Source organism: Emys orbicularis, chromosome 20 (genome assembly GCF_028017835.1).
Source record: "Emys orbicularis isolate rEmyOrb1 chromosome 20, rEmyOrb1.hap1, whole genome shotgun sequence".
In the NCBI taxonomy this organism is placed as follows: Eukaryota; Metazoa; Chordata; order Testudines; family Emydidae; genus Emys; species Emys orbicularis.
In genome coordinates, this window is record NC_088702.1 from 17583055 (window position 1) to 17603847 (window position 20793).

The 20793-nt window shown below is 52.1% G+C and overlaps 1 protein-coding gene across 1 annotated transcript in view; it reads left to right on the forward strand.

The window, feature by feature from the left end:
* Nucleotides 1-20793, forward strand: part of LOC135892363 (dual specificity tyrosine-phosphorylation-regulated kinase 1B-like) — a 37263-nt gene continuing 16470 nt past the window's right edge. The window contains exon 1 of the mRNA XM_065420091.1: nt 1-211. Coding sequence (XP_065276163.1) covers nt 1-211 — 211 coding nt within the window. The remainder of the gene's footprint in view (nt 212-20793) is intronic.

The window sequence follows — 20793 nt, forward strand, 5'->3', positions numbered from 1 at the left end:
ATGCGCGGTGCCCTGGCGGCGGCGGCGGTTTGTTGTGGTCGCCATTTTTTGTTGCATTACTGGGAAATCCCGGGGCGCGCGCAGGAGCCGCCCGACTGGACCGGGACCCGCCGCCGGGGGGCGCCGCCCGCAGCGGGACGGGACTGGGACCCGCCTCCGCCCGCGCCGGGCCGGGCCCGCCAGAGACCCCCCGCCAGGGCCGCTGCCGCAGGTGAGACCGGCCGCGACCCCCCCGCCCGGGAGCGGTGCCGACCCTGGGACCCGACCCAGTCCCGTATCCTCTGCCCCGCCCCCCCCGCCCGGGACCCGCCCCATCCCCTCTCCCCGGCCCCGGGACCCGACCTCGCCCGGGCCTGGCCCCTCCCACTGCCTCCGGGACTCGTCTCGGCTCCTCCCACGTCCTCCTGGGATCTGAACCGGCCTCGGTTCCTTCGCCTCCCCGGCCCCGAGATCCGACCTGGCCCCTCGCCGCCCGGGATCGGCTTCCTTCCTTCTTCCCATCCCCGTGCCCGGCCTCTGCCCCCGTGCCTGGCATCCCTAATTTCCTTCCTTCTCAGCCCGGGATCCTCCCCTCCCTTCCATCCCTCTTCTCACTAGGGCAGCAGCCCCCAGGAACCCCAACGGGAAACTGCCCCCCTACCCTTATTCATATTGACCCCCCACTTCCTCCAGGACGACTTTTTCAATGTATGTCCCCACCCTGAATCCCCCTCTCCTGTCAGGGCTGCTGCCACAGGTGAGACGGGCCTGGCACCAGCCCCTGGCCGGAGACCAGCTGCCCAGAACGCCATATCTCTATCCCCTCCCTCTTTTGCCTAGGACCTGACCCTCTGCCCCCCAGATACCCCTGCCTGGCCCAGTATCGATTCCTTCCCCTGGCCCCACCAGAAACCCTAGTTATCTGCCAGGGTCACTGCCATGGATGGGCCCATCTCCACCCCTAATTCCCCACCTGTCCTGGTCCCCTCTCCTGCCAGGGACGCTGCCGCAGGTGAGACCAGCCAGGGTCCCTGCTCGGAGCCTCATCTGTCTGGAACCACTCTGCTATACCTAGCATAGATTTCCCCCCACCCCCCAACTCCTGGGAACTGACTCCTTACCCTGTCCCACTGTATGTACCCTGGATGCTGCACTTGAAAACCTGCCCTGAAATTATCCTGCTGTACCGGGTCTTGTTCTTCCTACCTGGGAGCTGATCCTCCAGGATCTAACCTGCCTCAGAAATCGATCTACCCTTGCCCTGCTCTACCTGTCCTGGAACCCACCATAAAGAAAGTGAGCCCTTGCATCTTGCCCCAGAGCTCCTGGCCCACTGTATTTGTACCTGGCCCTGGATCCCATCACTCAGAAAGTGATCTCTGTTGCCCCATTGCACCTGTCCTGGAACTCACTGCCCAGGAAGTAACTTCCCCTTTCTTCATAGCCCTCTGCCTGCTGTAGCTGCTCCTGAATCGGCCACGTGGCAACCCCCCATGACCTCTGGGAACACCCCGTACTTCACCCACGAACTTCAGCCCCATCTCCTCTCACAAAGCATTGTTTTCACTGAATGTCACCTGAAAAATCCCCCACGGGAACCACACCCCCAGACACCTGCTTGAAACTGTCTTGCCCACACCCGGGACCCACCTGGAATCTCTACCCATTGCATTTTCTCACCCCCCGCCCCCACCCAATATCTCCCTGCACATGCCCCATGAGAACCCTGGTCCCACATGGGTATCCCTGATGTCTGGACCCTGGGAACCCTGTTACATTTGTCACCCCGCAAAAGCACATGGAAACTCCTTTCTCTTCTGGTACTGCCTGGAAACTGCCCCCTCCTTCCTCCCCCTCACATCTGTTACCACTTGAAAACTCTCTCCTGATGCTGTCTGCGGACCCTCAATTTTCCCCCCTTAGGTACCATCACTATGTTTCCCTCCCCTACTGCTTGGGTGGCACTCTTGATCTTCCATGGTACCTCCTAGAAAACTGCTCCTATATGCTGCTTAGGGCCCTGTCCCAATCCATGCTCACCCCCCGAACTATGCAGCCCATTCCTGTTCCAATCCAAGGAACCTGGCCCCCTCCTGGGAACCTGGAATCCCTCTCACCTCACTTCCCTATCTAATTCTGACAGCCCTTTCCTGCCCTGGTCCTACACCATCCCAGGTATCGCCCCCTAGCCCTACCTGACCCACTTTCACTCTCTCCCCAAGCTTTGAGAGCTGATGGGGTGATCTTGGTCTGGGTGGAGTTTTTGCTATTGGGGGTGTGTGTGTGTCTGGGGTGAGGCCTGCACTCTACGGGGTATCTGCACCGGGGGAAGGGGGGTTGTTTTCGCCTGGTGCTTCGTGGGGATATCTGCATTGGAGTGATGCAGATCTGGGATGGGGTGAATCCAAGTTTGAACAGGGACTGTGTGGTATGGATCTAGGATGAGGGGGTCTGGGCAGGGCCGGAGCAGGTCTGGGATGGAGGGGCATCTGGTTTGGACAGGCCGGTGTGGTGGGGGGATCTGTACGGAGGGGTGCAGCTGCAGCACTTTAAGTGTACGCCTGCCCTCGGTTTCCCTTACTGAGGGCAAGTCTATGCTACAAAATTAAGTTGACCTAAGTTACGTCCACGTACAGCCACTGCAGTAATTGCATCAGTTTTACATGTCCACACTATGCTTCTTGTGTTGGCTGTGTGTTCCCTCACCAGGAGCACTTGCATCAATTTAACTGCCAGTGTGTGGCATTGCGGGATGGTTTCTGAAAGGCAGCAACAGTTGATATAAGCAACGCCACATCTACCTAACTACATCAACCTAAGCGCTACTCCTCTTGCGGAGGTGGAGTTAAGTCGGTGTAGTGGGCGAGTGACATTGGTGGGAGCTACATTTTAGTGTAGACACTTAACGGAGTTAGTTCGACGTAAGCTGCCTTCTGTCAACCTAACTCTAGTGTAGACCAGGCTTGAGTGTCTGTGCAGTCACCCACCAGCCAGTTGTCCATAGAGTCTCCCAATAGAAATGAGTGGTGAAGACCCATTTCCCAGAGTCAAACAGAAATATGGTTCTGGGGGTGATGGGCCCCATTCTGGCTGCACAGATGCTGGAAGAGGCCGCGGCCGTTGGTGCTTTTTGCAGGGCACCTTTACATGCACATATGAGTGCAGTCATTCCGGTTTGTTTCCTAGCAGAGTTTGGAAGGTATTGCTCCCAGGGGAGTGGGGAGAGCAAAAGACTGTGTTTGGTTCAGTTCTGATCTGGCTAGGCTCCTTGACTCTGGGGTGCTGCCTGTGGGAGGGCAGCCGTGTGGGTTTGGAGTTCTGGCACCGCTGGAGAGCCTACGTCTCGCGGCTGGTGTCTGGTCTCAGGGCGTCTCCCTTCCTCAGGGTCTGCTGGATTTCCCATTGCTCTGGTGGACTGATCAGGTCATAGCTACTCCAGAACTTATGGCCTTGACGTAAGCTTGAGTGTTAATTTCCTCCCCTTCCTATGGGCCAGCCCCGTGTGAGTTTCTCTCTTCCACCTGCCCCACTCCGTGTGCCTGCCACCTGCCATTTCCTCTCCTCCCCCTCCTACCCAGTGCATCTGTCCCCATCTCTCCTACCGGTTCCCCCAATGGGCCTGCCTCTATCTCCTGGCCGTCTCCCTTTCCCTGTTTCCCCGGTAGTAGAAGGAAGGGACTCCTGGAACAACAGTAGCTATCTGTTTGCTCGTGTTAAGGCTTAGTTGGAAGGGGATCTTTCTGTCTCAGTGTGGGAAGTGGCAGTCAGGGGCTCTCCTAGTTTAATGACTCTGGAGTTCCTAGAGTCTCCTGCTCTGAGAGGGCAGCCATCCCAGTTCTTAGAGCACTAGCCAAGGACTTGGGAGACCCAGGTTCAGTTCCCTGCTCCACCACAGTCTCCCTGCGTGGCCTTGAGCAAGTCATTTAGCTGCTTTGTGCCTCAGTTTCCTCATTTGTATCAGGTGGATAATGGCACTCAGATCCTGTTGTGGTGCGAGCCATGTAAGTACATAAGATAGAGAGAGGAGTGGAGCCCGACCCTGAGAGTGCCAGTGCCGTTAGCTGGGCCAGGAGGAGGTGATGGTGGGTGTCTGAACCCATCCCAGGTGGCAGATGCATGCTGGGGCCACCCAAAGCATTTTAACTCTGCCCACATAGGTTGCCCTGGGAGAGCCATGTCTGTCCGTCATGGAGCGGGTAATACTTCCTAATGAAACGAGCCAGTGTGATGGACAGGTACTCAGGAACTGATTGGAAGCTGTTTGGGGCAGGGACTGTCCATTCAATCTGTGTCTGTACAGCACCTAGCACAAGGAAGATCTGGTTCATGACTGGGGCACTTAGGCCCTACCATAATAAACTTAGACCCTACCGTAATACACCTAACAAAACAATAACGTACAGTTCCTGGCCCAGTGGTGTCCTGGTCTATTAGTAGGGCTCTTAGATGTATTTCAGTACCATCTAATAAATAAAGTGCTGCACCCAGCACAGTGAGGTCCATGACCGGGGGCTCCCAAGCACTGCCGTAATACACCTAATAAATACTAATGTACAGCGTCTAGCGCAGGGGGAGCCTTGTCTATGCTGGGAGTTCCTAGGCACTACCCTAATACACCTAATAATAAGGTACAGCACCTAGCACAGTGGGAGTCTTGTCCATGCTGGGGGTTTGTAGGCATAGGCACTACCATAATACACCTAATAAATAATAATATACCGCGCCTAGCACAATGGGGCCTGGACTGTGACTTGGCCTTCTAGGGCTACCACAGTAATAAGTGCCTTGCTGAACCATGACAGGATCCTGCCTCCTAACCCCTAGGAAGGGCGGTTTATGGCCCAGAGCAGCAGCTTTTATATCCCTTATTTTTAAAAAAGCCCATGTAATATAATTCTGATGTTTTCATTATTCAGCCCCATTACTAATGCCTTTCTCAGTCCTGGCCCCTCTCTTGCGGCTGTGAGTTCCGCAGGTGAACAGGGTTGTGTCTACAAAAACAACTTTTCCTTTAATCAGGTTGCTGTATCTTTTGCCTCCCCAGCAGTAATATGAAGAATCCACACAGGCCCGGCTGGGTCCCAAATAACCCTGCTTATTAAACACACACACACACGCTTGCAAAGCCTACCTAGCATAAGTACTGCTGCTCTGACTGGCTTCTGGCATGCAACATGGTGAGCGCTGCTAGAGAGCTCACAAACTGCTTAAGGGGTCACTGCATGGTTTTAGAGCAGTTGCCTTTTAACCAGATTGTCTGTCTGTGTTGTGAGAAAGGGGATGGGGGGCGCACCCACACTTTATACTGCTCTGGTGCGTGTCTCTAATCTTTTCTCATAAATCTTTGCTCCTGGACACACCTGTCTTTCTAGTTTTATACTGCAGCCCATCATCATGGTATGCACCTTCCGCAAAATTAATAGCAATAGCATGTTCTCTTCTGATGGCCCCAACCCTCTGAGCAGATGCTTTGGAGGAGTCAGCCACGCTGACCCCGGGAGCTGTTCCCTCAACAGTTACTTTTGATTTATGAGGAAGGGTAAAAGTTTCTGGTGGTGCTCAGTTTCAGATGGGGGCAGAGTTAAGGTGCCCTGCCTGCCCCGTCAGTGTGTGTGTAGGCTGCCACCCTGGGGGGTAGAACTGGGGACCTCCAGAACTAGAAGCATGAGCAGCTACAGCAGAGCTAGAGCCAGGGCTCCTTAGGCTGTCCCAGACTTGGATCCCCTGTGGATTGAGTGCAGAGAGGGAGCTGTAACACCCACTCACCAGTGGGCATTTCTGAATCTTCCAGCAGCTTGGGGCTTTCTTTAAAGTGCAGCGTTGACTGGGAACCTGTAGGCTTCCTGCTGTGTGAGTTAGATATGCCCTGGCACTGAGACTTTGCAGCCATGGTGGTGGGAGAGGGGGCTGACAGTGCCAGAGACTCTTGCTTCATGATCCTTTTGCCTGGGAAGAGACCAGGGCCTAGAACTGCCCAAGGAGCTGGGACAGCACAATGACCATATCCTTTTAAGTGAGCAAGTGGCTGAGTTCTGCACTCCTGAGTGCCCTGCAGCTCCGGGCGCTCAGACCTGGAGGTGGCAGGCGCCTGGGGTGCCATAGCAAGGCGCTGCCCTGGTTGTGAACATCGGGGAATGTCTGGGGATCCCCGGAATGGATCATGTGGTGGTGGGAGCTGGATTGCACCCCCCCACACCCCGGGGTGACATGTGAGTGATGGGGGCACTTGAGGGAAGTTGAGCAGTGCCAACCCCACGCTCCAGGGCTGCCCTGTGTGAACTGCTTCATGGTGGCATGTGGGAGGGAGAGGCGGTGCTGTCATCCTGTGCCTCGCCCCCACTGCTCGTCCCTGCTTGTGCCTGGGTGGCGCTGCGCTCCCGGAGGAGCGGGCATTGCCTTGATCCCTCTGTGGCGCAGTGCCAGCGGTCTGGGCCCCGCTGTCTCCGGGGCAGCCGGCTGAGCGGGGAGCGGATTATTTATAGCCCTGTGTTCCTGGAAGGAGATCTGGCTCTTCCCAGGCGGGTATTTTTGGAGCCTCTCTGTCCTGCTCCTGTTTCACGCTTTGTTTGGGCATAATCGTCCCCGCTGCATCCCAGAGAGCCTAGCAACACGGGCTGCTTCCTCATTGGCTCCCGGGGATTCCAACTGGCCAATGGGGAGCCTGTTGCCATGGCAGAGGACTGTTGCACGGAGGCGACTCAGAGGCAGGCGTTCCCTAGATCTGCTGTCAGGGCATCCGGGTTGCAGCCGCCCGGTCCCAGCGAGTGGCAGGTGTCCTTCAAGCTGGGGCTGCAGGGGCCCAGAGCGGGGATCTGCTCTTTGGGCAGCGGGGCTTGATCACGCTCCCAAGTGCCCATCCTGCCCTGGCAATGGCCAGGTTTTACTTCGCAGCCTCTGGCCTAGAAGCAAAGTGCAGACCTGGCCCTTTGCCAGGAGATCCAGGCGCTGTGCCTTGCCAGGGTGGGTTGAAGCGCCTTGCAAGAGACAGACACCGTAAAACCGTCCTTTTTCCCTCCTGTCCTGGGCCACAGCTCGTCAGGGGATTGCAAATGGTGACAATTACATTTCCACCTTTCCAGTGAACCCCCCACCTTGCGTCATTTCCCCCTCGTTGCTGCACGGGGGCATTCAAACTCATGAAATCCCCTGTGTGGGAGGGACTTTTTATATCCTGTGGGGGTGGGATTTGTCCTGTTATAATTATCGCCCAGTTTTCAGGTACTTCCTAATCCAGGAAAATGTCACTGATTCCTGCAGATTCTAAGCTTTCAGGAAAATAGTTTCTAGCCCTTGTGGTTGGGAAGTTAAACCTTCCAGTGGTGAAGCTGAAAATGTGTGCTGTCTTCCTGCATCTGCAGGCAGGCAGCTATGCTCGGGTGCCTCTGCCGCTGCTTATAGCTCTGCCAGGCTGCCACAGAACCAAAGGAGCCAGACTCTGGTCAGAATCACCCAGAGGGTTGAGCAGCTGTGAAACTGATAAGATTTGGGTCAGTTTCATTCTGCTTCTGTTGGCAAAAGTCTGAGCAGCAGCAGAGGCAGGCTGCTCCCATCCTGCAGCCAAAGACTATGGTGGTGGTGGTGATGGGAGCTAATGTAACTACTATCTAGAGGCTCGCATGAATACTCAGACTGTAACCTTGTATGCAGCACCTAGCGCGGTGGAGGCCTGGTCTGTGACTAAGGCAGTACAGATAATTGAGTCTTTAAATCGTGATTTGAGGACTTCAGTAACTCATCCAGAGGTTATGAGTCTATTACAGGAGTGGATGGGTGAGATTCTGCAACCTGCAATGTGCAGGAGGACAGATTAGATGATTGTGATAGTCCCTTAAATAAGTCTCTGAGGGTACGTCTATACTTACCTCCGGGTTCGGCGGTAAGCAATCGATCTTCTGGGATCGATTTATCGCGTCTTGTCTAGACGCGATAAATCGATCCCGGAAGTGCTCGCCGTCGACACCGGTACTCCTGCTCCGCGAGAGGAGTACGCGGAGTCGACGGGGGAGCCTGCCTGCCGCGTGTGGACCAGCGGTAAGTACCTTGTAGTTCGAACTAAGATACTTCGACTTCAGCTACGTTATTCACGTAGCTGAAGTTGCGTATCTTAGTTCGAACTGGGGGGTTAGTGTGGACCGGCCCTGAGTCTCTGAGATACTCTGTTACAAGCATCAGCAGCCTGGGAGTGTTGTTTGGCCTCCTCTCTTCTCCCTGTGTATCCTTTTTCTCCATGGCTCTGGGACCCTCCTGCTGCAGCCCGAGCCCAGAAATCTACAAAGCAGTGAAACAGCCCCGCAGCCCGAGCCCCGCGAGCCTGAGTGGCTGTGGGTTTTTCTTTGCTGTGTAGATGTAGCCTTAGCCTCTCTGTCCTTCAGTTTCCCCCAGTGTACAAAGCGGGTGATAGTGCTGTTCTACCACATGTATGTTGTGAGATAAATACATTAAAGATTGTGAGGTGCACAGATACAGCGGTGATGGGAGGGGATATAAGTATATAAGATACTTCCCTCCTTGTGCCTCAGTTTCCGTCTCTGTGAAAAGGGGATAACGATCCTGGTTTGTGAAGTGCTTTGAGGTCTGTGGATGGAAAGAGCTAGCTATGAGACCTATGTGTTCTATCTAGATAGAAAGGGATTAGTCATTGTTGTGACTAACAAGACTAGCCAGGGCAGTTATAATCAATACTGTGACCCCCTAAAACAATCCAAGAGTTCTGGAAGAGGGATATAATCCTCCAACTCAGACCTCTAACTGAGGCGGGAGCTTCCGGAGTCATGTTATCCCATTCCTGCCAGCAGTGGGGTGTTTCATGCCATTTCCTCTGAAGCATCTGGTGCGGATCACTTTCTGGAGACAGCAACAGAGGGTCCTGTGGCACCTTTAAGACTAACAGAAGTATTGGAGCATAAGCTTTCGTGGGTGAATGCCCACTTCATCAGACGCAAGACTTGCGTCTGATGAAGTGGGCATTCACCCACGAAAGCTTATGCTCCAATACTTCTTTAGTCTTAAAGGTGCCACAGGACCCTCTGTTGCTTTTTACAGATTCAGACTAACACGACTACCCCTCTGATACTTTCTGGAGACAGGATATCAGGTTAGATAGGCCCCCTGGGGTCTGACAAGATACCGAACTTGACAGGTCCCCTGGGTCTGATCCAGGCTGGTGGCTCCTGTGGTTTGATCTTTAATCAAACTCCCTTGCAGAGTTTTGATGTTGTTTGTAAAACACCCTCTTTGCATTCAGATAAATAAGCATTGAAAAATGACTCAATTAGAGGTGCAAACCTCGTCCTGTGACTGCTGCCTTATGAGCAGCACATGCTTCTCCACCCATCAGAGAATAGCTTTGTCTTGTAACCCCAGTACAGAAGAGTCACTACTGTGGATGGATAGTAGAAAATAACTGTCTGTCAGCCTGTGCTGACTTTAAACGTTAAAGCTGTTGGACCCACAAATCAAGCCAGGTTTGGGCGGGTCTGTCTCCAGTTTCCTTGAGTGCTCAGTATGATACAGCCATGGTTTTACTGGCTGAACTGCGTGTAACTCCCCCACACTGAGGCTGTAATTTTCACCCATGGCTTGATGTTTAGATCTTGCTGAGGTCCACAAAGCAAGCCAAGTTTGACAGGACTCTTGGAGCACGCGGTGTTACTTGTGGCTGCACATATTTCCCTCAAGGCTGGGATTTTCAAAGGAGTGGTGTGCCTGGTCTAGGCACAGTTTTTGTACCGATTAAACTATTTTGTGTGTGTGTGTGTGTGTGTTGTTTGCTACCGGTATCATTAGATGAGTACGGCCCCTAGCATGGATGCGGATATGTTGGTATATGCCTTATAGTGGTGTAGGTATTTCCCCTTTCCCTGCATGAATGACCTGGACAAATTGGAGAATTGGTCTGAAATCAACAAGATGATATTCAATAAAGACAAGTGCAACATATGCCACTTAGGAATTAAAAATCAAATACACAACTACAAAATGGGGAATAATTTGGGAGGCGGTAATACTGCAGAAAAGGATCTGGGGGTTATAGTGGATCACAGATTGAATATAAGTCAACAATTTGATGCAGGTGTGAAAAAAGGCTACTATTGTTCTGGGGTATATTGCCAAGTGTCATATGTGAGACGTGGAAGGTAATTGTCCTACTGTACTTGGCACTGAAGAGGCCTCAGGTGGAGTACTGTGCCAATTCTGGGTGCCATGCTGTAAGACAGATGTGGACAAATGGGAAAGAGTCCACAGGAGAACAACAAAAATGATCAGTTTAGAAAACCTGACCTCTGAGGAAAGGTTAAAATAATTGGGCATGTTTAGTCTTGAGAAGACTGAGTTGGGGACCTGATAACAGTCTTCAAACATGTGAAGGGCTGTTATAAAGAGGATGGGGGTCAATTGTTCTCGGTGTCCACTGAAGGCAGGGCAAGCAGTAATGGGCTTTATCTGCAGCAAGGGAGATTTAGGTTAGGTATTAGGAAAAACTTTCTAACTCTCAGGGGAGTTAAGCTCTGGAATCGGCTTCCAGGGGAGGTTGTGGAAGCCCCGTCATTGGAGGTTTTTAAGAACAGGTTGGACTAACACCTGTCAGGGATGGGCTAGATTTATTTGGTTCTGCCACGATGCAGGGGGTTGGACTTTATGACCTCTCGAGGTCCCTTCCAGCCCCACATTTCTGTGATTCCATGAATAGTTATAGTGATACAAGGCACCTTTGTACACCAGTAAAATTGCATCCACACGACTATTATTATTTATTACTTGTATTGCCGGAGTGCCTGGGAGCCAGGACCCCATTGCGCTAGGCGCTGGACAAACACCGGACAGAAAGATAGTCCTTGCACCAGGGAGCTGACAGTCTAAATACAGGGAGATCGTACTGCGTTAGCTAGATCAGGGTAGTTAAAATGGTGCAACTTTTTGTGTGTAGACAAGGTGTGAGGGTGTTGGAGGCGCTATTCACATTGCCATTCAAAAACTTCACCCAAATACAGCCGGCGGCTGGGAAGTTATTTCGTGCTTGCCACAGACAGCAGAGTGCACCAGCCTGTGAGGAAGGATGGGCCAGTGGTTAGGGCTCTCGCCTAGCACTTGGGAGAACGGGGCTACATTCCCTGCTTCTGCCACCGACTTCCTGGGGGCAAGTCACGTAGCCTGTCTGTAAAATGGGGAAACACTGCCCTTCTTCCCGGGCTGTGAGGATGAAGCCAGTGGAAATGGTTAGGTGCTCAGGTAATGCGGTAGCAGGGGTGGATAGCACAATCGAGAGAGTCGTCTGCTCCTACTTGCCGTCTGCGTTGCATTGATTGGGTGTTCAGTTTTATAAAACCTGGGAACTTCCCCCCGAGAGAGCTGGGTGAAGCGAACCTTACGCTTGTACAATATAGTTACCGAGTCAGGCAGATTAAAGTTTGTTCCTTTTGCTTTTAACTCAGCTCCGCTACCGTCCTGTCAGCTTGAATTACCTAATCCCTGTGTTCTAGCATTCCTTTTATGCCACAAGTTTAGATACACGTGTAGGGCTGTCTGTGTCTGTATCTGACAAAGTACCCATCTCATTTTCCTTAAGCAAGGTTCTGCAGATGTGCTTTAATAACAAGGTCAGCATGGATTTTTCCAGTATACTTAGACTGCAGCTCTCAGCTATGCTGTCTTAACTCGCCTTGGTGTTGCACATAGTGTTGGGTGATGCTGTGAATTATTTAGCAGACGAGAGGTTCTTCTGCCTTGCTTTGCTGGCTTGGGAAAGGGGCACTTTTCACTTTGGTTAACTTGTGAAGTTGGACTTGGAGATCGGTTGAAGCCAGGGCTGTCTGAATTGGGTGGAGGCCGGTTGAGAAGAGGTTTCAGAAGGCAAATCCGATTCACGCGTCACTAAATCAGCACCGCTCACCTGAGCTCTTAGAACAGCTGCACGCTCTGTGTACGCTCCCGGGAAGCTCTGGCTGAGTTAAGATGCTATTTCATCTTCCCCTCATCCCAAACCTGACTCTCAAGCTTGTAACGCCATGCCCACGGGCAGGGCGTTGGCAACGGGACTGCACCTAGGACCACTGGGTCTCAAAGCACTCTCTATTGGCTGAGCTAACAGACCCAACTCTGTTAGCTCATGGCCGCTAGCAAGCTCACCCACCTCTAGATGTGGCCCAGTCACCACTAGAGCGGGACAGTGCCACAGGGAGTGGGGGAGGCTGTACGCCTTGGTGGATAGAGTCCTTGACTGGGAGACTTGGGTACTATTCCCCACTCTGCTGCTGGGTGGCTTTGGGCAAGTTGTGTCTCTGTGCCTCAGTTTCCTCATCCGTGGGGATAGTTTATAGACCCCAGAGCCTGTCGTGAAGCCACTACCGAGGACATGTATGGGGTGACCAGCTTTAGTGCAGGGTGCTCCACTGGCGAAGGAGAAGGCTGATTGTGTGTCTAGCCCAGGGGTCGGCAACCTTTCAGAAGTGATGTGCCGAGTCTTCATTTATTCACTCTAATTTTAGGCTTCGCGTGCCAGTAATACATTTTAACGTTTTTAGAAGGTCTCTTTGTATAAGGCTATAATATATAACTAAACTATTGTTGTATGTAAAGTAAATAAGGTTTTTAAAATGTTTAAGAAGCTTCATTTAAAATTAAATTAAAATGCAGAGCCCCCTGGACCGGTGGCCAGGACCTGGGCAGTGTGAGTGCCACTGAAAATCAGCTTGCGTGCCGCCTTTGGCACGCGTGCCATAGGTTGCCTACCCCTGGTCTAGCCTGTGTTCCCTGGCCGAGAGACCTCTGTGGACTAGAGTCAGTCCCTGGTCTCATGAACCTTTTCCCTTTTGGGCTGATGCTTCCCAGTCTTAATCTCTCTGGAGAATAAAATTCTACAGCAGATGATAATCCCTAGTTTTTACAGAGCAGTTCCCTTACCTCACTTGACTGATTCCCTGCCATAGAATCATAGAAATGTGGGGCTGGAAGGGACCTTGAGAGGTCATCAAATCCAGTCCCCTGTGCTGTGTCAGGACCAAGTAAACTCATTCCTGATGGGGTTTGTCCAACCTGTCCTGTAAAACCTCCAGGGATGGGGATCCTGCAGCCTCCCTTGGAAACCTGTTCCAGAGCTTAACTCCCCTGACAGTTAGAAAGTTTTTCCTAATATCTAACCTCAATCTCCCTTGCTGCAGATTAAGCCCATTCCTGCTTGTCCTACCTTCAGTGGACATGGAGAACAATCCATCTCGGTCCTCTTTAGAACAGTCCTTAACGGGTTTGAAGACTGTTCCCAGGGCCCCCCTCGGTTGTCGTTTCTCAAGGCTAAACATGCCCAGTTTTTTAACCTTTCCCCATAGGTCGGGTTTTCTAAACCTTAGATCATTTTTGTTGCTCTCCTCTGGACTCTCTCCAATTGGTCTCATCTTTCCTAAAGCCTGGTGCCCAGAACTGGACCCAGTACTCCAGGTGAGGTCTCACCAGTCCGAGCAGACTGGGACAGTTACCTCCGGTGTCTTACATACAACAGTCCATAGCAGGGGCCTCAGCCATTAGCGTACCTCAGTCTCTCCTGTTTTCTGCCAGTGTGGCACACACAAGTTGAGTCTCTGGAGGGCTGTAATACTTTGGTCTAATTCTGGCTGTTGTCTTAGTGCAGGGGTGGCTGGGTGGAGGCCAGTGGTCTGTTCTATGTCTGAGATCAGACTGGATGGTCTGATCGTCCCTTCTGGCCTTGTAAAGCACTTTACAAAGGCGGGTCAGCGTCATTCTTAGAACTGGTCAGGAATTTTTTGAACAAACGTTTTGCTGCTCAAAAATGCCGATCCGTGGAAACCGAAACTTTTCACAGGGAAGGGGCAGTTTAGATGAATTTCCCATTCCAAAAACTCTCAACATTTTCCTGGGATGGGAAAACAGTTTCTCACCCAGCTCTAATCATCATTCCCCACTTTAAGATGGGGAAACTGAGACACACATAGCGGGGGAAGTGACTTACCCAAGGTCTCCCAGCTGCAGAGTGGGGAATAAGAATCCAGGTCTCCCATTCCAGTGCTCTCTCCACTAGGTGTCACTGCCTCCCCACTCACTGTGGAACTGTCGCCCTCTAGAGGAGACTGGGACACATGTGGTGGTGCTAGTGTCTGTGAACTAACAGCAGGCCCATGCGTTTAGATGACGAGGTCCCAGGTTCGATCCCTGTTGCTGATGCCCCACTAGGGGCTTGACCTTACAAGCTGGAGAGTCTAAACCAGGTTTGGAATGAGGATCAAATTGCTTCCCAGTTACTGCAAACCCATTTTCATCACCCGTTGTTGGGTCAGCCCCAGGCGCCTGAAGCGGACGGAGGTAGGGAGTGTCGGCTTTGTGTAGGGACGGCTTGTGCCGATCAGAGAGACCTGTGTGCTGTTGGTGTGGAGTTGTGCAGGATGCTGGGTCCCACCCTTCAGCTCCACATGGTTTATTCTTTATTACTGATATTACCGTAATGCTGTGGACCCCCAGTCACAGCCCAGGGCCCCGCTGTGCGAAGCACTGTATGTTGTTATTTATTAGGTGTATTATGGTAGTGTCTGGGAGCCCCTTTCATAGATCAGGACCCCATTGCGAAGGGCGCGGCACATTATTATTTATTGTGTATATTACAGTAGCACCTAGGAGCCACAGTCACATACCAGGACCTATTGTGCTAGATGCTGTACGTTATTGTCTGCTTTACCATGGTGCCTAGGACCCCTTTGCGTTCAGTGCTGTATGTTATTTACTGTCTGTGTTATCATGGCCCCCAGGACCCCTTTGCGCTAGGTGCTGTACAGAACAAGCTGCTCCCCATCCAGGTTGCCGGCAGCCAGCACTGCATGTGCTTCCCCGTGCTCTGAGTTCCACTCCTAAGCTACTTTGCGCCAGCCAGGGTGACGCTCCCCCTGCTTTTAGACACCAGGGGCTGGCACTTCCCAGCAGTGCCTCCTGGAGTTTTCCGGGCGCACCCGAAGCAGCCCTGCCAGTGGGGCCCACGCGTGGAGGAGGCCAGGACTCAGGGCTGGCCTGGTGTCCGTGCCCCAGAGCCTTTTCCCTTTTGGGCTGATGCTTCCCAGTCTTAATCTCTCTGGAGAATAAAATTCTACAGCAGATGATAATCCCTAGTTTTTACAGAGCAGTTCCCTTACCTCACTTGACTGATTCCCTGCCATAGAATCATAGAAATGTGGGGCTGGAAGGGACCTTGAGAGGTCATCAAATCCAGTCCCCTGTGCTGTGTCAGGACCAAGTAAACTCATTCCTGATGGGGTTTGTCCAACCTGTCCTGTAAAACCTCCAGGGATGGGGATCCTGCAGCCTCCCTTGGAAACCTGTTCCAGAGCTTAACTCCCCTGACAGTTAGAAAGTTTTTCCTAATATCTAACCTCAATCTCCCTTGCTGCAGATTAAGCCCATTCCTGCTTGTCCTACCTTCAGTGGACATGGAGAACAATCCATCTCGGTCCTCTTTAGAACAGTCCTTAACGGGTTTGAAGACTGTTCCCAGGGCCCCCCTCGGTTGTCGTTTCTCAAGGCTAAACATGCCCAGTTTTTTAACCTTTCCCCATAGGTCGGGTTTTCTAAACCTTAGATCATTTTTGTTGCTCTCCTCTGGACTCTCTCCAATTGGTCTCATCTTTCCTAAAGCCTGGTGCCCAGAACTGGACCCAGTACTCCAGGTGAGGTCTCACCAGTCCGAGCAGACTGGGACAGTTACCTCCGGTGTCTTACATACAACAGTCCATAGCAGGGGCCTCAGCCATTAGCGTACCTCAGTCTCTCCTGTTTTCTGCCAGTGTGGCACACACAAGTTGAGTCTCTGGAGGGCTGTAATACTTTGGTCTAATTCTGGCTGTTGTCTTAGAGCAGGGGTGGCTGGGTGGAGGCCAGTGGTCTGTTCTATGTCTGAGATCAGACTGGATGGTCTGATCGTCCCTTCTGGCCTTGTAAAGCACTTTACAAAGGCGGGTCAGCGTCATTCTTAGAACTGGTCAGGAATTTTTTGAACAAACGTTTTGCTGCTCAAAAATGCCGATCCGTGGAAACCGAAACTTTTCACAGGGAAGGGGCAGTTTAGATGAATTTCCCATTCCAAAAACTCTCAACATTTTCCTGGGATGGGAAAACAGTTTCTCACCCAGCTCTAATCATCATTCCCCACTTTAAGATGGGGAAACTGAGACACACATAGCGGGGGAAGTGACTTACCCAAGGTCTCCCAGCTGCAGAGTGGGGAATAAGAATCCAGGTCTCCCATTCCAGTGCTCTCTCCACTAGGTGTCACTGCCTCCCCACTCACTGTGGAACTGTCGCCCTCTAGAGGAGACTGGGACACATGTGGTGGTGCTAGTGTCTGTGAACTAACAGCAGGCCCATGCGTTTAGATGACGAGGTCCCAGGTTCGATCCCTGTTGCTGATGCCCCACTAGGGGCTTGACCTTACAAGCTGGAGAGTCTAAACCAGGTTTGGAATGAGGATCAAATTGCTTCCCAGTTACTGCAAACCCATTTTCATCACCCGTTGTTGGGTCAGCCCCAGGCGCCTGAAGCGGACGGAGGTAGGGAGTGTCGGCTTTGTGTAGGGACGGCTTGTGCCGAGCAGAGAGACCTGTGTGCTGTTGGTGTGGAGTTGTGCAGGATGCTGGGTCCCACCCTTCAGCTCCACATGGTTTATTCTTTATTACTGATATTACCGTAATGCTGTGGACCCCCAGTCACAGCCCAGGGCCCCGCTGTGCGAAGCACTGTATGTTGTTATTTATTAGGTGTATTATGGTAGTGTCTGGGAGCCCCTTTCATAGATCAGGACCCCATTGCGAAGGGCGCGGCACATTATTATTTATTGTGTATATTACAGTAGCACCTAGGAGCCACAGTCACATACCAGGACCTATTGTGCTAGATGCTGTACGTTATTGTCTGCTTTACCATGGTGCCTAGGACCCCTTTGCGTTCAGTGCTGTATGTTATTTACTGTCTGTGTTATCATGGCCCCCAGGACCCCTTTGCGCTAGGTGCTGTACAGAACAAGCTGCTCCCCATCCAGGTTGCCGGCAGCCAGCACTGCATGTGCTTCCCCGTGCTCTGAGTTCCACTCCTAAGCTACTTTGCGCCAGCCAGGGTGACGCTCCCCCTGCTTTTAGACACCAGGGGCTGGCACTTCCCAGCAGTGCCTCCTGGAGTTTTCCGGGCGCACCCGAAGCAGCCCTGCCAGTGGGGCCCACGCGTGGAGGAGGCCAGGACTCAGGGCTGGCCTGGTGTCCGTGCCCCAGAGCCTTTTCCCTTTTGGGCTGATGCTTCCCAGTCTTAATCTCTCTGGAGAATAAAATTCTACAGCAGATGATAATCCCTAGTTTTTACAGAGCAGTTCCCTTACCTCACTTGACTGATTCCCTGCCATAGAATCATAGAAATGTGGGGCTGGAAGGGACCTTGAGAGGTCATCAAATCCAGTCCCCTGTGCTGTGTCAGGACCAAGTAAACTCATTCCTGATGGGGTTTGTCCAACCTGTCCTGTAAAACCTCCAGGGATGGGGATCCTGCAGCCTCCCTTGGAAACCTGTTCCAGAGCTTAACTCCCCTGACAGTTAGAAAGTTTTTCCTTATATCTAACCTCAATCTCCCTTGCTGCAGATTAAGCCCATTCCTGCTTGTCCTACCTTCAGTGGACATGGAGAACAATCCATCTCGGTCCTCTTTAGAACAGTCCTTAACGGGTTTGAAGACTGTTCCCAGGGCCCCCCTCGGTTGTCGTTTCTCAAGGCTAAACATGCCCAGTTTTTTAACCTTTCCCCATAGGTCGGGTTTTCTAAACCTTAGATCATTTTTGTTGCTCTCCTCTGGACTCTCTCCAATTGGTCTCATCTTTCCTAAAGCCTGGTGCCCAGAACTGGACCCAGTACTCCAGGTGAGGTCTCACCAGTCCGAGCAGACTGGGACAGTTACCTCCGGTGTCTTACATACAACAGTCCATAGCAGGGGCCTCAGCCATTAGCGTACCTCAGTCTCTCCTGTTTTCTGCCAGTGTGGCACACACAAGTTGAGTCTCTGGAGGGCTGTAATACTTTGGTCTAATTCTGGCTGTTGTCTTAGTGCAGGGGTGGCTGGGTGGAGGCCAGTGGTCTGTTCTATGTCTGAGATCAGACTGGATGGTCTGATCGTCCCTTCTGGCCTTGTAAAGCACTTTACAAAGGCGGGTCAGCGTCATTCTTAGAACTGGTCAGGAATTTTTTGAACAAACGTTTTGCTGCTCAAAAATGCCGATCCGTGGAAACCGAAACTTTTCACAGGGAAGGGGCAGTTTAGATGAATTTCCCATTCCAAAAACTCTCAACATTTTCCTGGGATGGGAAAACAGTTTCTCACCCAGCTCTAATCATCATTCCCCACTTTAAGATGGGGAAACTGAGACACACATAGCGGGGGAAGTGACTTACCCAAGGTCTCCCAGCTGCAGAGTGGGGAATAAGAATCCAGGTCTCCCATTCCAGTGCTCTCTCCACTAGGTGTCACTGCCTCCCCACTCACTGTGGAACTGTCGCCCTCTAGAGGAGACTGGGACACATGTGGTGGTGCTAGTGTCTGTGAACTAACAGCAGGCCCATGCGTTTAGATGACGAGGTCCCAGGTTCGATCCCTGTTGCTGATGCCCCACTAGGGGCTTGACCTTACAAGCTGGAGAGTCTAAACCAGGTTTGGAATGAGGATCAAATTGCTTCCCAGTTACTGCAAACCCATTTTCATCACCCGTTGTTGGGTCAGCCCCAGGCGCCTGAAGCGGACGGAGGTAGGGAGTGTCGGCTTTGTGTAGGGACGGCTTGTGCCGAGCAGAGAGACCTGTGTGCTGTTGGTGTGGAGTTGTGCAGGATGCTGGGTCCCACCCTTCAGCTCCACATGGTTTATTCTTTATTACTGATATTACCGTAATGCTGTGGACCCCCAGTCACAGCCCAGGGCCCCGCTGTGCGAAGCACTGTATGTTGTTATTTATTAGGTGTATTATGGTAGTGTCTGGGAGCCCCTTTCATAGATCAGGACCCCATTGCGAAGGGCGCGGCACATTATTATTTATTGTGTATATTACAGTAGCACCTAGGAGCCACAGTCACATACCAGGACCTATTGTGCTAGATGCTGTACGTTATTGTCTGCTTTACCATGGTGCCTAGGACCCCTTTGCGTTCAGTGCTGTATGTTATTTACTGTCTGTGTTATCATGGCCCCCAGGACCCCTTTGCGCTAGGTGCTGTACAGAACAAGCTGCTCCCCATCCAGGTTGCCGGCAGCCAGCACTGCATGTGCTTCCCCGTGCTCTGAGTTCCACTCCTAAGCTACTTTGCGCCAGCCAGGGTGACGCTCCCCCTGCTTTTAGACACCAGGGGCTGGCACTTCCCAGCAGTGCCTCCTGGAGTTTTCCGGGCGCACCCGAAGCAGCCCTGCCAGTGGGGCCCACGCGTGGAGGAGGCCAGGACTCAGGGCTGGCCTGGTGTCCGTGCCCCAGAGCCTTTTCCCTTTTGGGCTGATGCTTCCCAGTCTTAATCTCTCTGGAGAATAAAATTCTACAGCAGATGATAATCCCTAGTTTTTACAGAGCAGTTCCCTTACCTCACTTGACTGATTCCCTGCCATAGAATCATAGAAATGTGGGGCTGGAAGGGACCTTGAGAGGTCATCAAATCCAGTCCCCTGTGCTGTGTCAGGACCAAGTAAACTCATTCCTGATGGGGTTTGTCCAACCTGTCCTGTAAAACCTCCAGGGATGGGGATCCTGCAGCCTCCCTTGGAAACCTGTTCCAGAGCTTAACTCCCCTGACAGTTAGAAAGTTTTTCCTAATATCTAACCTCAATCTCCCTTGCTGCAGATTAAGCCCATTCCTGCTTGTCCTACCTTCAGTGGACATGGAGAACAATCCATCTCGGTCCTCTTTAGAACAGTCCTTAACGGGTTTGAAGACTGTTCCCAGGGCCCCCCTCGGTTGTCGTTTCTCAAGGCTAAACATGCCCAGTTTTTTAACCTTTCCCCATAGGTCGGGTTTTCTAAACCTTAGATCATTTTTGTTGCTCTCCTCTGGACTCTCTCCAATTGGTCTCATCTTTCCTAAAGCCTGGTGCCCAGAACTGGACCCAGTACTCCAGGTGAGGTCTCACCAGTCCGAGCAGACTGGGACAGTTACCTCCGGTGTCTTACATACAACAGTCCATAGCAGGGGCCTCAGCCATTAGCGTACCTCAGTCTCTCCTGTTTTCTGCCAGTGTGGCACACACAAGTTGAGTCTCTGGAGGGCTGTAATACTTTGGTCTAATTCTGGCTGTTGTCTTAGTGCAGGGGTGGCTGGGTGGAGGCCAGTGGTCTGTTCTATGTCTGAGATCAGACTGGATGGTCTGATCGTCCCTTCTGGCCTTGTAAAGCACTTTACAAAGGCGGGTCAGCGTCATTCTTAGAACTGGTCAGGAATTTTTTGAACAAACGTTTTGCTGCTCAAAAATGCCGATCCGTGGAAACCGAAACTTTTCACAGGGAAGGGGCAGTTTAGATGAATTTCCCATTCCAAAAACTCTCAACATTTTCCTGGGATGGGAAAACAGTTTCTCACCCAGCTCTAATCATCATTCCCCACTTTAAGATGGGGAAACTGAGACACACATAGCGGGGGAAGTGACTTACCCAAGGTCTCCCAGCTGCAGAGTGGGGAATAAGAATCCAGGTCTCCCATTCCAGTGCTCTCTCCACTAGGTGTCACTGCCTCCCCACTCACTGTGGAACTGTCGCCCTCTAGAGGAGACTGGGACACATGTGGTGGTGCTAGTGTCTGTGAACTAACAGCAGGCCCATGC